Consider the following 19,475-nt stretch of genomic DNA (forward strand, 5'->3'; position numbering starts at 1 on the left):
CTGGGACTGGCACTGCTTGGTTGCTACTTGCCTCTACTCTGCCATTGGTTATGGGCAGCAGCCACTTGACTGTCTCCTAACCATGGCAAAGCTATGAGACAAACAGTGGGGCAAAGCCTGACACTTACACTTCAGAAACCATGCTGCCATAAGGTGGGTGGGACCTGGACAGCCCTTCAGGCTTTGTATGCCAGAACCCTTCCCATTGCCTTCCAGGGATCTGCACAGCCTCCTTGTTTTCTGCTTCTTCCTTGGTTGGAAGAAATGTCACCTCTGAGATGTGTTGAGACTCAGCCTTTTCTGAGGCAGAAGAATCCACTGTGGGTCCATTGGTGCCAGAGTCCTGGACTGCAGCAGGGCCTGGGGGATGGGAACATTTGCCTAGGCCCACCTGCCAGGGCTAGCCACTCACGGTCAGCTGCGTAGAGGCACTTGACTGTTGCAAGCTGTCGAGGCTGCCTTAGTCCCCCAGGGAGAAGGAGCAGGGCTTGACCTGGACCAGGCCATGGTAGCAGTATCTGGAGCATTTAACCCTTCTTTGTGGTTGGTTAACCTTCCCCCATATGGACCTTGCTTTAATTTGGGAGTCGGGGGAGAAGAGGAGTCAGGAGAGGATACTGGAAAGACCCCGAGACTGAGTATATATGTATTTGGTTCTGGAGATAACCCAGGGGCATGCTACCACTGAGCTTTATCTCCAGACCTTTTTTGTTCTTTGTTTTGAGTCAGTTGGCCAGGCTGGCCATGAACCTGACATCCTTCTGCCTTGGTCTCCCATCCCACCCAGCAACCTGAGACTATTTTTGAGAACTTTTATTGCTATGAAGATTCTATGTACCCTCCACCTTCTGCCTAGATTGTTCTGGTTTAGATGTGTAGTTATGGCACAGCTTGGAATGGAGGGATCTCTGATGTGTTTGCTAGGGGACCTTCTGATCAGAAAGGTCCAGAAGCAACTTTGGTCCCTGAGCAGAAGCCTTCTCTCAACAGGAGCACCATGTTGGGGATCATCACTCTTGTCAGATTTAGTCAAGTGATGGGGCACGGGTGGTGGTGCTGGTGCTGGTGCTCACGCTGGCGTGGCATCTTATGGTTTAAGAGCTGGTGGTATTAATTTTGGACCACAGTAAGCCTGTATGTAGTCCCTTCTGTGCAGTGGTGTGTGGCAGTGGTGGCAAGTATGACTCTCACCAGGCACTCAGGCAGGTGATAATAGATCTGTGTTGGCAGACCTCACTGCCCAGAGGGATGGGGAGGTAAATGGATCTGGGAGGTCTCCTGCTGGGGGTCCAGCAAGTCTTGCTTCTAAGTCCTGGCCTCCTGCTCTGACTGGAGATACACTTAAAGCCGGCCTAGTACCACCTCTGAGCAGCCTCTTGTGGTATGAAATCTGCACAGCTTAGTTCTTGCTGTGTCTTTGCTGTAGATCTCTAAATGAGGTGTAGGTCAGTGCACCTGGTGGGCTTTGACCTAGTGTGTGTCTACTATGAAGCCTATTGTTTCTGGGGCAAGGAGCAGCTTAGATAATGAGGTCTGAGGCTCCCTTACTTAGTATTAGTTGGTTGGTTGATTGATTTGCGGCACTGAATCTAGGGGCACTTCACCACTGAGCCCTTTTTATTTTTGAGTCAAGGTCTTGCTAAGTTGCTGATACTGGACTCAAAGTTGGATCCTCCTGACTCAGCTTTCTGAGTCACTGGGAATATAGGAGTGTGCTACTGCACATGGTTTACTTAGTACTTTATATGTGACCAGTCTGTCCCTCCTCTTAGAGAATTCATCACCCCAGTTTGGTTACCCCAATCTCTGCTCCCTTCAACCCTACACATCCTGTAAGAACTCTAGGATATGTTGTAGGCTATAAGCAAAGAGCCTTAAACTTTCCAAGCAAACTGGACTTGACCTCTAGCTCTATCACCAACTGGCCAGGCATTTAATCCCTGAGCTGTTTTTTCTGCCTGTAAAATGGGCCACATACCTGTTTTACCTGTTACATCAAAGAGACCATCATGCTTACATGCCAATGATTCAGGTGAAAGAATGAAACTATAAAGTGTGGCCCAGATTGGCCTTGAAGCCAAGCTCTGGTGGCATGTGCTCTGGGGCTGGAATCGGTAGAGCAGGCAGAACACTAGAACTGACCTTGAGCCTGGGAATTTCACACCAGATTGGGTTGTGATGCTGATGGTAAGCTCTGGGGCAAGGTGTCATCCAGGTGGAGGCTGCCTGGAAAAGATCTGGAAGCAAGGGTGCATATGAGCCTAGACACAAGGGCATTGGGGGAGTGTGTGTCTAGGTTCATATGCTGCTTGCCGTCTTTCCCTGTGCCCTTGTTCAGCACCTTATAAGTCCTGGGTCTGCTGGCCATGTCGCCACATTCCATCCACCTCGCGTCAAGTGGCCCCACTCAGAGGGCTGGCTTTCCCCCTGGGAGAGAGCAACCTGCTATGCCAGGCCTAAGCGTGGGACCCAGGCACATACCCCCACCCCCAAAAATAAAAACAACCCCCCCCCACCGAGGTCACACCCAGTATGTGATTACCCTGAGATTTCTGCCTGGCAACCTTGGCATTGGGCCAGCAGTGACCCACATACATACTTCAGGCCCAAGCTGGCGTAGGGGTCCAGGCCCTGGCTTCTGTCTTCTTATTCCCTCCCAGTTTTGTTCTCTGTCTCCTTCTTCACCATATCCTTTGCCTTCTTGTGGGCAGAAGAAAGCACTGGGGCTCTAAGCAGATGAGGACACTGTCCGAGTCTTGTCCTAAGACCTCATCACTTTCTCCTTTTTCCCTTAAAATTCTGATATCTTAGCACATCAATGGATCTCTCTTCCCTGGAGGAGCCAGATCAGATCTGGGCATGAGGATGATTGCTACCTATCTTAAAAGGATGTCTGGGCTGGAGCTAGGGGTGTATAGCTCAGTAGTAGAGCCCTGGGTTTGATTCCCAGCACTACAGAAGAAGAACAGAAATTAACTAATTAAAAAGAACATTCAGTATCTTTATATCAGGAAAACCATAAGCTTCCTATATAACGTAGGCTGCAGCTCATAAATACCTGTGGTCTAGGCTGGTAGAGTGTCTGTCTCCCTCCCCCCAGGGGGCGCGAGGCTGCTCACACTCAGCATTGGAGTTGGCAGTCTTGAGTCTTTCCTTTGACCTTTTTATAACTGAATCAGCTTTGTTTAGGACTAACCACAGCATCATCACCCCTGCCACCCCATCTTTTTGCAATTTGCTATGAAGATACCTGTTCCTGGTGTGCCTCAGAGTTATTCCGCTGGGGTCTAAGCTGCTGGCAAGCAATCAAGGCTTACAAAAGAGCACTGACTCAGTAGCCAGGCACTTGAGGACCCTGGGGCTGCTTCTGGTAAGCACAGTGACCATGAACAGCTCACTGGACCTCTGGGCCCTGGTTTCCATCTAAAAATAAGGTTTCTTCAGCTCAAATATTCTGTATTTGGGTTGCTGCTGAGGACTGGGAGCAGGGGAAGGATGTGGGAAGGGCTTATAAGAGGCTTGTTTTTCCCTGTTTGGATTTCCCTCCTCTCCCCACCCTCTTAAGTAGTGTTTTCCATCCAGCTGACACTAGGAAAGCTCACTCCCAGCATCGAGGAGGAGGGGCCTGGAGCAAGCCTGCTACTCTAACCGTTGATGAAGTGGACTGTGGAGGCAGTTTTTCTTTTCCAAATAAAATTCTAACTTTCAGATATCCTAAAGGATCAGTACCAGAAATCAGTATTCAGAAATCATTTTTATCTCCTTTGTATGATGATTTTTGGGGGAACAGGGGTACTGGGGATTGAACTTAGGCACTTGACCACTGAGCCACATTCCCAGCCCTATTTTGTATTTTATTTAGAGACAGGGTCTCACTGAGTTGCTTAGCACCTCGCTTTTTTTTTTTTTTTTTAAGTATTTATTTTTTAGTTGGACATAATACCTTTATTTTATTTATTTATTTTTATGTGGTGCTGAGGATGGAACCCAGGGCCTCACACATGCAAGGTGAGGGCTCTGCTGCTGAGCCACAACCCCAGCTCTAGCGCCTTGGTTTTGCTGAGACTGGCTTTGAACTCATCCTCCTGCCTCAGCCTTATGAGCCCTGGGATTATAGAAGTATGCGCCATTGCACACCGCTGTATGATGTTTTAATTGCCCAGAAACAATTTTTCTGGTAGGGTTCTCTCCCCAAGTTCAGCTCTCATGGGGTAGGGATTTATGAGAGGCTGGAGTTGGCCTTGAGGGGAGACTGTTCCCTGGGGGTTGATGGGATTTTTGTGAGTGGGGATTGGCCTCGGTGTTCTCCTGCTTCAGGATCCTTGTTGGAGAAAGGACTGTCTTCTCCATGATGGTCCCTTGAGTCCAGAGTCCAGTCTTGGTGATTCTAAGACGGGGATTTGAAGAAGACTGTAGTTGTCCTTCACAGTTAAATGGTAAGAGGACTTAATGACTATGGGTGTCTTTGAAAGCAGTGTTTACCCTTTCCATCACTAATAAAAACTGGCATTTATGGAGCCCATCCTCTTAGCCACAGTAACTGAGAAGCTGAGTGTTTAATGCTCAGTATGAAGGATGTCTTTTGGTGTGAAAGGTTGGGGAAAGTTGGTGCCTTCTGCATTTGGTCTGTTCCTCCCTTGTAGAAGAGGACACAGGTCTTGTGACCAGAGGGGCCTCTGCCACATCTCTGACCAAGTGTGTGTCCTTTTCACTGGGCCTAGTGGCCTGCAGCTAACCCTGCATCCTGGTCCTTCCTTTGGGCTTTGCTTAGCTGCTTTCGTCTAGGTATTTCATCCACCGCTCCAACTCCCTGCCAGCCCTTCCTCTATTCCTACTGGGCTCTGTGTGCCCCTGTGAGGAGGGAGACTTGAACAGCTACTCCTCAGGTGGGCAGAATGAGAGATCTGCCCTAGAGGTATCCAGGACGTAGAGAGGTTTCTGCCTGGAAGCCTGTTCCACACAAACCTGGATTTGGTTTGTGGGCTGGTTCCTTGGGGATCACTAGCACTTTGTTCCTGGAAGCTTGTTTTAATTTAATCTTTTCTGAAGGTCTTTAAACAAGTGTCAGTTTTTCTGAAGGAAGACCTTCACTGGCACATGGATGGGTTGTCTGAGCCCCTTTCTTCCGACCACTTTTCTCTCTAGAAAGTCATCCCTTGCCTCCAGGCTGCAGAGGCTATGGAGGAAGAAGGGAAACCCGGAGGGTGGCCTGCAACCAACACCTCCCTGAAGGAAAAGGCTGGGTAGCTTGTAAGGCTGTAATGGAATTAGACAGTGTGGTGAAGAAGCTCCTTTTAAGCCTGTTTTTTGGGCTGGGTATGTAGCAAGCATGCATGAGTCCCTGGGTTCAATCCCCAGCATCAAAATATTAGTAAGTAAACAGGCTTGTTCTTACTGAGAAGGGTTCAAGAACAGAGTTGAAGATCGGGAGCTGATACTACCTCTGCCACTCAGGTGCTGCCCTTCTTCGCTCCTGGAGACCCTAGCACTGGGAATGAGAATGAGGTGCCTCCCAGAGGATGTGAGAAGAGGTCAGGGGGTTGTTGGTCCAGCACTAGCTGGAGGAAAGTAGCCCTTAGACCTTTTACTCTGAGGGACAGGAAAGACCTGGATGACTGTAGTAAGTCTGCTAACAAGTGGTAGCCAGTGGTGTAGACTTAACAGGCAGGTGCTGGACATCTCCCACCACCTGACTCCCAAACTCTTTAGAGGAAAAACAGGCAACAGGGCTTGAGTGAGAGGAGAGAAGCCTTGGGAACCCCATGGCCTGGGAGCAGGGACATAGTTGTGACAAAAGCTGGTCTTTTCTACTCAACAGGCCAGGAACTGGCTGGGACCTGCAGCAAGGCTGGTCTGTTCCCAGCTATTATGGGGGGGGGGGGTACACAGCTATCTATGTCTGTGATGTCCTGTATGGGGTACAACCCTAGTAAGTTTCCCTGTTCATGTTAAAGTTTGGTGCTTCCAGTAGGTTCTACCAGAAGTGTTCTTCCTCAGCATGTATCATCTTTTAGTGAGTTCTCAAGATTCTGTATCTACTTCCCAGTATCCACTCCACTGACTATACACTTCCCTTCACCTCTGATAAAGGACAGGATTGTAGGCCTAGCAAGCACGGTCTGCTCTTTCTTGCTCTGAAGGTGACCATTCTTTTTTTTTTTTTTTTTTTTTTGGTACTAGGGATTGATCCCAGTGACGCTTAATCACTGAGCCCCAGTTCCAGCTCTTTTTTATATTTTTTATTTTGAGACAGAGTCTCACTAAGTTGTGAAACTGGCTTTGAACTTGCCATTTTCCTACCTCAGCCTACCGAGCTGCTGGGATTATAGGCATGTGCCACCTAAAGGTGTCTATTCTTAGGGGACCATTCTTAAAGATCCGTGGTTGCTCTTCACCTTTTAGAATGTAAAGGAGACAATCCCTTGGATTGTGTGGAGGCTTCTGCAGAAGGGGCTAGTCTGGGGTTGGGGATGTGGCTCAAGTGGTAGCGCGCTCGCCTGCCATGCGTGCGGCCTGGGTTGGATCCTCAGCACCACATACAAAGATGTTGTGTCCGCCAAAACCTAAAAATAAATATTAAAAAATTCTCTCTCTTTCTCTCTCTCAAAAAAAAAAAAGAAGAAGAAGGAGCTAGTCTGTGCAAGGAGAAGGGCCCAAGAAACAAGTTTGTTTGTTTGTTTGTTTTGGTGACAGTGAGGATCTAAACCAGGGCCTCATGTGTGGTAGGCCAGTGCTCTACCACTGACTTAACCCCCAGCCGTGTGTTGAATTATTGTCATCATCCTGTGGAATCAGCAGGACACCTGAGTTCTTTGGGTTTGTTGGTTGATCTTTCCATCATGGCATCAGTAGCTATAGAGGTCTGATTCCAGTCTGCATGCAGCTTCCCTCCTGAATCCAGGTCCTGAGGCTGGCACCAGAAAGTGCCATGGGAGGAGTGGGCTCCAGTAGTGACTTGAGACATGAAGACTACTTGGTCAGGCCTTGAAGACGTGACTGCATGTCTCAAAGGATCCTGACTGTGCCATCATTTATGCTGTCACTGTCCCTAGCCTCAGTTTCCCCTCATTTGTAAAATGATGGGGTTAAACTGAATACTCTCTATGATACCTTTGACCTCAAACATTGCTCTCTACCCCCCAGGGAAGAGGAAAAATAAGAATCCAGCGACCACCTAAGGTTGTCGTACCCACATTCCCAACTATAGACTGACCTGGGCCTGATCCAGCCTTACTAGACAACCATGGAAAAAAATGATACCCGATAGGTGAGGGCCTATAGGGCAGTGATGACAGGAGCCCTAAGTGAAACAGCATTTGGTTGATCCCTGCATGTGTACCAGGCATGGAGTAAGGTGAGCTTTCTCTTGGAGATGGATGGTGGTGGTGGTGGTGACAGATAAAGAATATATTCAGAAAGATAAGAAACTTCTCCAGACCAAGCATAAAGCTGAGATGCAGACTCTGGTCTAAGGAAAGCCTGTTCTTTCTCATTTACAGTGCCATTCTGTAGTCCTCAGCCACATCTGGTCTCTGGCCATTTTTTCTTTGGAAGGACTTAGTGTGTAGAGATGGGGAGGGAGGTCTCAAACGTCAAGGCCTGACTCGAGGCACTTTGGAAGATTGAAAAGTCTTGTGTCTTACTTAGCTCCTGTCTCTCAGACTTGATGCAATCAGAATGAGAGGGTCCGCTTAGGCTGGGGGTAACATAAGGCAAGGGTGCCAAGGACCGCTGCAGGACTCGGGATGGAAAGGGGAGCCAGGAAATCAGGACCTGAAGCATTAGTGCTCTTTAGCTAAAGAGTGAGGAAAGGATGGGCCAGAGGACAACAGCACAAGCAACTGCCATGAGATGGAACACTGCAGATGTTTGTCAGGGTCCTTGGGAAGGGTTTGGGGTCAGATGGGGTCGGAAGCAGGAAGGTGGGTGTGCAGTAGAGACTTGTCCTGTCCACGTGTGGCTGAGATTGTTGAGCTCATGCTTACCCCATCGCTGGTTTGCCAGTTTCTGACTTTTTCTACCTTCATCACTCTAGCCTTACAGTCATCTGAAACAAGTGCCAGGAGAAGGGACTGGCTACTGAATACATGTGTGACAATTCTTTATTCAGCTGTGGGGCTGAATTAGGTTGCCCAGGTGGGTGGTGTCAGACAGCAGTCAGGGTCTTTTACAACCTGGGTCTCGCCTACCTCTGCTCCTTGGTGAACCAAGCTGCATGCCCTGGACAAGTTACTGAGCTTTGCTGGGCCCTGTTTCACTGTCTGGACAAGGGAGATAGGAGGGCAGTGTCATTGGCTGGGATTGCTAGAATTAGAAAGAACCAAGGAGTATATTCAAGTCAGATTGCAAAGGGTCTGTGACCTGGCAAATAGGGACACATCACCTAATCCATAGGTGCCTCTTTTCCTGAGAGATGGCAAGGACAGATTAGGGGCTAGAGTGTAGCCTTTGGGAGTATTTTACAACCTAAAAGATGGAAACCAGTGGGAAAGGGCCTGGTGACCCTGAGGGAAGACTAGAAACAAGACTCTGAGCTGGAAATAAGGAAAAGAGTCCCTGTTACACACCCGCTCCCTGACCCTAAGCAGGAAACTTTGTGCTGAGAACTTGCTATTTAAGGGGCCTCTGGGGAGGTCTGGCCAGAAAGGAACCATTTGAGGGAGGGTTTAAAATTAGTCTGAGCAAAATAGGTGGCCTCTGGGGAGAACTGAGGCAGAGGCTTCTGTGGGGCTGCTCTGGCTCTGGGTCCTTTTTTTGTTTTTGTTTAGTTTTCGGCAGACACAACATCTTTATTTGTATGTGGTGCTGAGGATCAAACCCGGGCCGCACGCATGCCAGGCGAGCACGCTACCGCTTGAGCCACATCCCCAGCCCTGGCTCTGGGTCCTTGACCCACCCTAATGCACCCTCCTGGTGAGGACAGGAAGGAGGAGAGGACTGATTAGGTCCACTCTGCACAGCAGCTCCAGGGCATAGTGTGGCATAGGACTTAGTTCCATGTACCTCTTTGCCTCTCCTCAGACCAAACAGAATCTCTCAACCACGGTATCTTTAGGAAAAATATATACGTATTTTTTTCTGTGTGCTTTTTTGGGGGATGAGGCAATATAGCTTTCTTCAGATTCTTAGAGGAGTGGGACCTTTATCTGCAAAGAGCGTGTACGCTTTGTCAACAGAGCACGTTCTCCTTGCCTCTTTTGGCCACAGTCTGTGCGCAGAGGTGTTCATCAAGTGCTTGCTGAATGACACCTACAGGATAAATCTAAAGAAGAAAGGTGCATAGAAAGGGCTTTGAAAATTTTAAAGCTGTGAGACTAAATGTAAATATGCCTCTGTGTCCAAAGGAGGCCCAGGAAATACTGAATTCTTCCTTAAGCTCTAGAAGGACTCTAGTTTCCTACCTGAAAAAACAGCCCCCATTCCTGTCCTTCCTGTCCAATCTGGCCCTGACCACTGTGGTCTCTGTCCTTAGGTTCGGACATTGTTTGTCAGTGGCCTCCCCATGGACATTAAACCCAGAGAACTCTACCTGCTCTTCCGGCCGTTCAAGGTGAGTCAGGACCCAGCCACCCCCAAGATAGAGCCCTGGACCAGGGAGAAGTAACAGGAATGAATCTCTAAATTGAGTTGTGTGCGACAGTTGGATCAGCAGCTGTGGTCACAGACCTGGTTCTGTCTGGTTCTGCTAGTGTACTTCTTTCACTTGGTTAGCTCTTTGGAGCCTCTGTTTCCTCATCTGTAAAATGGAGATATAAAGGATCTTAGTAGTTTTGCTATATAAGGAATCTTAAGATTTGGTGTAGGCTTTTCCATTTGCAGATGAGAGAGCTTAAAAGGTAAGATCTGTGCTTTCGAATTACAAGTTAGTGGAGCGCACAACAGTTTACGCATGAAGTGATGAATGCCACCGCATGATGCCACCCCATGTGCTAGACCATGTGATTCAGAACACAAGGGCGGTTGGAACTCCACAGTGGTGGAGGTTAGAGTGGGTTGGCTTTGTGGGGGGAGAAGGGTGAGAATGATTCAGGGGTCACTGGGGAAAGGTGGGGCTGAGGGGGCAGTGCTGGGTTAGCATAATAGAGGCTTCTTACCTTCCCCAGTAATGGCCACCTCTCTCTACAGGGATATGAAGGGTCCCTGATCAAGCTCACCTCGAGACAGGTAATTTCCCCCACCCCCAGGTTTTTTTTCCTCCCAGCCCATACTGACTGCTGAGTTTATAACTGAGGTGTGGTTCCTTTCTCCTAACATGACAGTGAAACGCACTCTGCCATCCATATCTGTCTTCAGCTGACAAAAGGATGGCCTCCACAGGTCCCTCCCCACTTCACCAGCTGTTGGGGTCCAGTAAGCTCCTGGCCTTCTGTGATTGACTCTGGGGATTTGGGAACCACTGTCTGGGCCCATGGCTGAGGATAGTAGAGAAGGTAGCTGAGCTCTGACCTACTATCTTTATGCATTTAAACAGGCTTTTACAAAAGAGTGATTTTAAGTTGTTGGTGGACTTTAATATCTTTATTTTTATGTGGTGCTGAAGATCAAACCCAGTGCCTCATGCATACTAGGCGAGCACGCTACCACTGAGCCAAAACCCCAGCCTCCAAAAGGGTGGTTTTTTTAATGCAGTGAAATAAAGCTTGGTTGGCATTATTTCCTATGGTGTGGTACAATGGAGGGAGACTCCACTTTGGGTGCATGTGGATCTTCCAGCTGTACCTTAGTGGAGGTGTGGGCAAGGAGTTTTTTTCTTCTCTGTTCTCTTATCAGCAGAATAAATACTGTCTCTAGTTCGGTGATGATCCTTTTTTAGTTTGTGGTGCTGAGGATTGAACCCAAGGTCCTAGTATATACTATAGAGCTCTACTACTGAGTTCCACCCCCAGCTCAGTAATCTTTGTTTGGTTGTTTTAGATGGGGCAAATGGCATACTGGGAGAGATGTGAGGATGTTTTCTCTTTTTTCCTACTAGCCTGTTGGTTTTGTCATCTTTGACAGCCGGGCAGGAGCAGAAGCCGCCAAGAATGCATTGAACGTGAGTAGGTGGAAAGTAGGCCTTCTCTGGTAGGCAGTGACTGCCCCTGTTCTGTCTTTTGCAAATCTTCCCCCATTTCACGCCCAAGAAAAAAGTCCATAGGTGAACTTCATTTCCCACTCATCTCAGGGCAGAGTCCTTGGTTCCCTGTTTGTGATAAATATCATTACTCACAGGTCTAAGCCACATTCTTCTACCATGGCCCCATGTGCATGAGTCTTGTAGGCGAGCTTGGTTCCGGGGCCCTCTATATCCACTGCGGTTGACAGTGTGGATCCTACAGAGTAAGTCTTTCTCTTCCTTTCCTTCCTGTGTAGGGTATTCGCTTTGATCCTGAGAACCCACAAACCCTGAGGCTAGAGTTTGCCAAAGCCAACACCAAGATGGCCAAGAGCAAGTTAATGGCAACACCAAATCCCACCAGTGTTCACCCTGCCCTAGGAGCACATTTCATTGCCCGGGATCCCTGTGAGTGGTACTCTGAGCTGCCTTCTTTTGCCCCTTTGCCTGGTCAGAGCTGGCAGGCTCTACTGGAGTTGCATGCAGAGCAAACGCTCAGATTCTTGTTGAGGGAATCAGTCCTGTCTGTCTTCCCCTCTTCAGGGGGCTTCTTGCATCCAGAGCTACCTTTGAGACTTCCTTCCCTGTGGCCTTGGTTGACTCTCAGAGGGACTGTGCCTGAGCTGTTGGGGTTTTCAGCTTCTTGAAGCCAGTTCTTGAAGCCACTTCTGATTTTTCTTATTTGAGATGGATTGAGGCCTGTTTGAGAACTTATTGATGCAATCAGGGTGCCCATCATGCCAGGCCAAATTCATGTGGCTTCTTTGCCTGGTCTTGGTCTCCAGTAGAGGCTGGGGGAGGGGGTTATGGCTCAATCATAGTGCTGGGTCCCCTTCTCTGTTTGGAAGGGGGTGGTAGGAAGAAAGACCAGTGTTCTGACAATGGAGGCTGTTGTCTCCTGTTATAGATGACCTGATGGGGGCTGCTCTGATCCCTGCGTCCCCAGAGGCCTGGGCCCCTTATCCTCTGTACACCACAGAGCTGACCCCAGCCATCTCACATGCTGCGTTCACCTACCCAGCTGCCACTGCTGCTGCTGCTGCTGCCCTCCATGCTCAGGTAAGCCTCTCTGGGTGGAGGAGTAGAAGGGCTCTGAGTTGGCTCTTCCAACTTAGACTTTGTACCTTCCTGGCCATGGGGTCACTCCTATCCCTAGAGCTCCAGGGGAACTGTTGTCCTTCAGGATGATCTGAAAGGATAGGCTTCAGGGATCTATAAGGATTGGGATCTGACTGAGGGGAGGGAGACTGAGTGGTGAGCTCCTGTAGAGGCTGTAAGGCAGAGTGCCAGGAATGCTGAGAAGACTGGCTGTGGCATCGCCTCTCTGCTCCCCTGTGGTGACAGGATCACAATTCCATTCCCAGTCCAAGCATGATCTCTGGAACCAGACGTGCCTCTGCCTGTCTTTATGAACTTCATCAAACTTTTAAAGATTTCTCTGCCTCAATTTTTAGTCACCTGGAAAATGAGAATAATAGACTTTGCCTTGGTTGTTGTGACAGGTTGATGTTAACCAATGAAGTTCTAGAACTGTGCCTGGTTGTCCTAAGAGGTCTTGAGTGTTTGCTCCTGTTTTTATGAAACCTGGCTATTTCTGGTCTTAGAGCAGGAAAGTGGGAGCAGACATGTCTTGGGGGGAGTTGGAGAGGGTGAGGACTGGGCCCAGGGGGCTCTGTGTCAAATGCTATGTCAGATCCCAGCCTCTGGCCACCCAGGTTTACTGTGGTCTGACTTTTTATTAAATTGCTTTTATTTTTTAAATACATGACAGCAGAATGCATCACAATTCTTATTACATATTTAGAACACAATTTTTCATATCTCTTGTACTCTGGTCTGACTTTGCCATAAGTATAGGCCTTGGGATATACTACCAGTGATGTCTCACCACACTGTGTGTGTGTATGGAGAGTGGTCTGCACAGTGGCAATGACAGGAAGCTACCAGGTGTGTGGACAGGATGCTGCCAGACAGTCATAGGAGGAAGGCCAAGGAGCAGTCTTGATCAGCCTCTGATCGGCCAGATGACCAACAGCTGAGCCTCAGAGGAGCAAGCTGGCCCCAGGAGGGTGGCGGTGGGGTGTGCTGTGCTGTTGAGGGAGTATATAAAGGGAGGTGGCTTGGACCTGGGAAGTAGGGAAGGGGACAAGGCGAAAGGACGTGAGAAGCCAGAAAGGGAGAGTTCACTGGAAGCAGAAGATGCTGGTGGGGGGAGCTAGGTGCTTTGCTAAAAGCTGAATGCATATCCTTCTTTAGGCCCTTTGAGGGGCTTAATGACATTGAGGTTCACCAGTTCCAAGGTAGAAAGTTCAGATTCATGGACCACTACCTGAGCCAACTTTACCCTGGCAGGGAATTCCTTGGCTACAGCATCTTTTGATTGTACCAAGGGCAGAAGAATTGTGGTTATAGACTCACCACTGTTCCCAGCTGATTACCAGAGACAGCGTTAAAAAATTGATTAAAGCATAGAAAGAGGGCAAAGGTCTTTCCCTGGAGGAAGATCTTTGAAGGTTTGAGTGTGTGCCACAAACTAGTTTCTGTGGCAGGGATAGAGTGGGGAGCAAGAAAGCCCATCCTGTGTGTCTGCCCAGGGCAGACCTGTAGTGCTCCAGTGAGCTGAGCTGTTTTAACTGTAGGGGCCCCAGGAGGCACTGATGGGACACAGAACTGGCCTTGTTGGGCTCCTCACCTCTGGTCCTGTGTCTTCATCTGTAAAATGAGAGGGTTGGACTGGATCAGGTGGAGAGGTTCTGCTCTGTCCTGAGATGCTAGGTCATGACAGACAGGCAGGAAGGGGGTTCAAATGAATCAGGGGAGGCTTGGAGTGGCATGCTGCTACCTGTCACTGAGCTCCATGCCACAGGGTTGCATGCCTGCCATTTTTCTTTTTTCCAGTTTCCTCCCATAATCTGCCATATCTAAGGATAGTGGCAGTTTTCGGGAAGAAGAAGACTCATATCCAGAGGTTAACCAGGTGGTCATTAGCCAGCCATTCATTCCTCAGCAGTAAAAGAGTCTGTTAGGACCAAACGTGTTTGTTAGTCCTTAGATTTGGGAATAGGTGTGTAAGTAAATTCACAGATGTGAATCTTTTATGAAAATTACAATACATAGTTAATCTTTTCTGAGTTTGAATCTTAAGACAGTTTTCCTAGTAAGTAAGTATAGACTTGCATTTCGGATGCCTAGCTGGCACGGCAGTGTGGAAATGGACCTGGTGCCTGGTGGACAGTAAGTTAGTTTTTTGCATACTTGTTTTCTACTGTAGTGCCCTTGCTTTGCTCACATGTCTAGGCACCTGTCACAGACCTATTGCAGGGTCCAAGTGTAGGCTGTCACCTGGGTCAAGTATTGTTTAATTGACCTTCAGATGAGAGAGGTTCCCATTTTTCTTGACTACTCATATTTCTAATTCCTTTACCCTCTTCTTGGTGTCATCTTCTCCATTAGTCAGTCCTAAGATCTGAGAGCGAGCTGAGGCCATGTCCTTCCCTCCTTATTGGAAGCAGCCCCCCATAGGCTCATCCATAGCCTCATCATTGTGCCCTGTGGGATGGTCTCTCAGGAGCACATTGGGATAGCTAGAGGCCTTGACTCTAGTTGGGTCCCTAATATTGGTCCTGCCCCCAGGCCTGAGGGTCTCAGGCAGAAGGAAGAAATCTAGGAAGGGTCATGCTGCTTCTGGAGAGCCACTGGCCTAAACCAGGCCCCCAAGGGAAGCAGCCCCTCTAAGTGCATTCCATCCACTTCAGTGACACGTCTGTCCTGAGCCCACAATGGGAGCTTTCTTCTTTTCCTCCAATTAGTCACCTGACTCACCCAAGTTGGAGGGAAAGTTGCTGCTTGAGATGCAGGGGTCACAGTACCTTGTGGAGGAAGTATAAGACAGGATCTAGCAGCTGCTCAGATTCTCCAATGTAAAAAAAGGTAAGCTAGAGGCTTCCTAGTCCCTTCTAGTCTCATCCCTCACTCTCCCCTCATTTGGCCCTGCAGGGCACCCAGATGGGTAAGGGATCTGGGCAGGGCCACACTGATGGGTTTCCTGAGCTGGACTGAGCCAAGGCTTCTCTGGTGGCACCACTGCCAGTTTCTCATGTGTCATTCTTATGTGGAATGATTTGTAGTGTCCAGCCACATGGCCAGCTGAGAGAACATCCCCTGGGCCACATCTAGGAAGGGACATGCTGTTGGGGGCAAGAGAAGCTTTCCACACAGCTGTCAGCCTAGAAGGGAAGGATCTGCTTCCCAACACTTAGGAGGCAGGATAGGAAATACCATGGCTTCTGAGGTGGGACAGGCAGCTCCAAGGCAAGGAGAGGCCTTTTCTGTGGGCTACAGGCTCTATTAAGGTAGTTCCTGTGACCCAGGGCCATTGTATTCTGGTGACAGCAGTGCCACATCCTTTAGAGCCCAGGGGAATCCTAGTGTTGATTGGGTGGCCAGACACTCACTTCCTACAGCAGTCCAGGGTGGGTGTGTGGCCAGAAATCTGCATTGCACAAAATAACATCAAGAATTTGCACAGGGGCTGGGGATGTGGCTCAAGCGGTAGCGTGCTTGCCTGGCATGTGTGCAGCCCTGGTTGGATCCTCAGCACCACATACAAACAAAGATGTTGTGTCCGCCGAAAACTAAAAACTAAATATTAAAAAATTCTTTCTCTCTTAAAAAAAAAAAAAAAAGAATTTGCACAGAGCAAATTCTTAGGAAACCTCCCCTCCGCCCCCAGAGGGCCTGGCATCCTTGGACATACTCTGTCTACCCAAGAGGCAGGAATTGTGGCTGCTAAGTGGGTAACTGGTACCACCTGCTCTGCTTCAGGGTGTCTGACTATGTACTTGGCTTCAATCTCATTCTCTGTGGTCCCTTACTTTCGTGTGTCATTCCTTCCTTTTTTAAGGGGACCCTGGGCTCCCCTTCTGAGTTCTCATCCCTATACGACATTCGTGTGGTGCCCCTTCCCTCTCCCAGACAGCCATGGCAGGCTAGAGCAGACATGCTCTGCCATGTGTAACAGGCAGGTGCCTTCCCTGCAGCCTTGGCCTCGCAGACAGTGTAGCCCTCCTTCCAGATGACTGGCCCATGGGGACAGGGTTCTCTCTCTCTCTCTCAGTGGTGCTAGAGATCGAACACACTCAACAAGGCAAGTGCCTAGCCTTGCATGTAATTTTCTTGATCAGACTCTGGGAATCCAGCTTTGGAACCATTGCTCTGTGGGGCCTTCTGGCAAGTGCTAGAGTTTAGGTGGCTGCTGGGCACTGGTAGGATACTTTGAGGCTGCCATCCCTGTAGATGCTTTGAAGAATTGTATAAGGACAGGAGTTTTATCTCTTAGATGACCCTGTTTTGTTTGTCTTGTTTTGTTTTGAGTACTAGAGATTGAACTCAGAGGGGCTTTCCCACTGAGCTTCATCCCCAGACCTTTTTATTTTTTATTTTTAGTCAGGGTCTTACTGAGTTGCTGATGCTAGCCTTGACCCGAACTTGTGATCCTTCTGCCTCAGCCTCACCAGTCTCTGGGATTGCAGGAGTGCACCACTCCTGGTGTGACCCTGTTTTTTGGGGGGGGTGGGTGGGTACTAGGGAGTGAACTCAGGGGCACTCGACCATTGAGCCACATCCCCAGCCCTGTTTTGTATTTTATTTAGAGGTAAGGTCTCACTGAGTTGCTTAGTGCCTCGCTGTTGCTGAGGCTGGCTTGGAACTCACAATCCTCCTGCCTCAGCCTCCCGAGCCTCTGGGATTACAGGCCACCGCACCTGGAATGATCCTGGTTTTATAATGTACCTATGTCCTGTCTTACCTGATTGTCATATCCATTTCTGTTCTATGACTGGATGAGGATACTGAGACCCAAAGAAACACAACAGAAATTTACTAGGTTTGTTTTTCTACTAATGTTAGGAATGTCTTGCTCTCCTAGTAAGCAGGGGGGGCAGATTGCTGACTGCCGAGATGTCCCTCTGGCAGGCCTAACCTGGCACATGGCTCAGGCTTAGTGAAGTCTAAAGGCATCTGCATGATCTGCTCTCAAGGAGCCTCAATTCTGCAAAGGAGGTGGGGCAGGCAGTCTTCCCGTTTCTGGATGAAGAAACTCATATTTAAGGTAAGTAACTGGCCCAGCCTTTGCCAGCCAGTCAGTGGCACAACTAGGACTGCAGCAGGGACACCGAAGGCTGAGCTCATCAAGTTCCCTGCTGAGGGAAAGGACTGCACGGTGGGCTCCTGATGATGGGTTCTCTTGCAGGTGCGCTGGTATCCCTCCTCTGACGGCACCCAGCAAGGATGGAAGTATCGCCAGTTCTGTTGATTCTTCAGTAAGTGTTGGCCCCAGAAGCCTGGGACAGAAAATGTAGACTCTGGCTTCCTGCAGGGCTGTGGTCCTCTCTCTGCCCAAGTCTCCAGAGCTTGCTACTTCGAGGTGGTACTTGGAGCCTGATCACTGGGGCATGTGGCTGGTTTTCCCTTCTCCCACCCCTGTGAGCCTGCCATCTCCGTGTGCGGCCTCCGCAAAGGGAGGCCTGGGCCAGCTCTACTCCCTTACCTCTTCTTATGGCCACCCCTCTCCCCTCCAGGTCTGGTCGCCAGGAAGTTGGTTCTGGGACTTATGTGGTGGGGCCAGAATAGGGCCCTGAGCTTCCACCGCCCCCTGCGAGCGGCCTGTGCAGAGCTGCTGCTTCTCCGGAGACTGTGAATCTTAAGCCTGACTCAGTGAACTGCTTCCTGTTCCTTTCCCTCTTCCTCAGGCTTGTTCTACCCCAAACCCTTCTCCAAGGCCTCCCTGGAGGATTTGAGGGCCTTCTTGCTGGGACACCCAGACCCAGCTAGGAGGCCTCACTGTGACCCAGCAAGACCTGACCTGACCTCCCACTCAAACATGCTTTTTAAGCTCCCCCTCAAGAAAATGAGGCATTTAATTTTGCATGTTTTCTGGCATGAATTAAGACACTTAAACTTGTGTATATGTGAGTGTACAGTTTGTTCTCACACTGTCTCCATAGCAACAGGTCCTAGCTTATGGTGCCTGGTCCCTCTCTCCACACCCCGCCCCTACACCCACTGTGCTTCAGAGAGGCCTGAGCCCTGTGGCCACTTCTCCCCCAAGGACCCGTGCACCACACACACCTCCAGGCTCAGAACCACCACACAACATTTGCCTTGTCATTTCAAATCAGTCCTCTGCTTCCTTCTCAGATGGGCCAATAATTATAAGAAAGCCCTCTCCTCTGCCCATCTTGCTGACCTCTCCACATGGCACCCTGCCCCCACCACTGCTCCTTGTTCTTTCCAAACCTTAAAGTCAACCAAAACGTGAGAAGTATTTTTGTACCCTGTGTAACAAAATATTTATGCATCATAAAGGATTTTCATGTGTGTACCATTAATTATTAAAGAGACCTTGTTCGCCTTGTCAGATAAGTTTAATGTTTAGTTTGAGGCACGAAGAAGAAACGGGTTTCCATTCTTCAACAGCGAGCCTTTGTGTCAGGCGTTGGTTTAAGAAAAATAAAGAAAAAAATTGTGCAATTTTATTTTGTTTTGTGAGCATATCAATGCTTTACCTTTAGTCACAGCTGTGACTGTCTTGCCATTTCAGATGTGGGAGACTAGGTGGCTGTTGTAATTGTTGATCCTGTGAGAATGTGAAACTGGATAATATATGAAATGTAAAATAAAAAAATCCAAAATGACTGCTCTCTGGCCTTTTCTTCCACCTTCCATGAGACTGCAGGGTGAGGGTGTGACCAGAGAGGTGCTGAGTTAAGGGGAAGGAGCGGAGTGCGCCTGCCTGGAGCTCTGGCCTAGTGACTGTCATGGTGGGAGGGCAGTGGAGCTCCTGTTGCCTTTCTCCCCCTCCCCTTGGAGAACTCATGAAACAAAGTCCTGGAGGGGAAGCAGCTTGCCAGGGGCTACACAGCTGGGAGCTGTGTCTGACAGCCCACCTTGTTTTTAATGAATTCAGTTCCTTATTCTTGGTTCTGAGGGTAGGGACAGGCTTCCCTGCACCCAGAATAGACACCCTGATATTTGGTCAGGATCTGAGAAGGGACCTTTGTTTTCTCAGCATCCCTGTGTCTGTTTGGCTTCACCCTTCATGGCTTGCGGTCTTTCAAGCCCTCCAGTAGAAAAGGACTGAGGTGTGGGCATCAGGCTGCCCCATGAGGTGTCCCACCTTTGTGTACATCTTGTGCTGTGCTGGAGGGAAGGAGAAGGCCCAGGAGCCTTGTCAGAAAAGGTTAAACTAAGCCACCGTGTAGGCTGTGGACTGCAATTCTGATTGCTAGGAGGGGAACAGATGGGTGTGAAGGTCCCCAGTGTTGTGCGGTGCTAAAGAGCCAACTGAGTTGGCCTGGATCAGGGTCAGGATACTGTAGCC

At 49.2% G+C, this 19,475-nt stretch overlaps 1 protein-coding gene across 10 annotated transcripts in view; it reads left to right on the top strand.

Annotated features, from left to right (window-relative positions):
- Rbpms2 (RNA binding protein, mRNA processing factor 2) overlaps nucleotides 1-18,786 on the top strand; it is a 25,394-nt gene extending 6,608 nt beyond the window's left edge. For 5 of the 10 annotated variants that reach the window (XR_013438497.1, XR_013438492.1, XR_013438499.1 and 2 more), the window contains exons 2-9: nucleotides 9,473-9,550; nucleotides 10,126-10,164; nucleotides 10,973-11,035; nucleotides 11,353-11,503; nucleotides 12,003-12,154; nucleotides 14,905-15,025; nucleotides 17,346-17,415; nucleotides 17,674-18,786. Coding sequence is in view for 2 of the 10 variants with exons in the window: in XM_005316689.4 (XP_005316746.1) it covers nucleotides 9,473-9,550; nucleotides 10,126-10,164; nucleotides 10,973-11,035; nucleotides 11,353-11,503; nucleotides 12,003-12,154; nucleotides 17,346-17,408 (546 nt within the window). In the remaining 8 variants the exon portion in view is untranslated. Of the gene's footprint in view, nucleotides 1-4,317; nucleotides 4,437-9,472; nucleotides 9,551-10,125; nucleotides 10,165-10,972; nucleotides 11,036-11,352; nucleotides 11,504-12,002; nucleotides 12,155-14,904; nucleotides 15,026-17,345; nucleotides 17,416-17,673 lie in introns of all 10 variants that reach the window. The other 5 variants (XR_013438493.1, XR_013438498.1, XM_078048907.1 and 2 more) reach the window with 5 other exon arrangements.
- The last annotated feature ends 689 nt before the right edge of the window (nucleotides 18,787-19,475 follow it).

Source organism: Ictidomys tridecemlineatus, chromosome 5 (assembly GCF_052094955.1).
Source record: "Ictidomys tridecemlineatus isolate mIctTri1 chromosome 5, mIctTri1.hap1, whole genome shotgun sequence".
NCBI classification, from domain to species: domain Eukaryota; kingdom Metazoa; phylum Chordata; class Mammalia; order Rodentia; family Sciuridae; genus Ictidomys; species Ictidomys tridecemlineatus.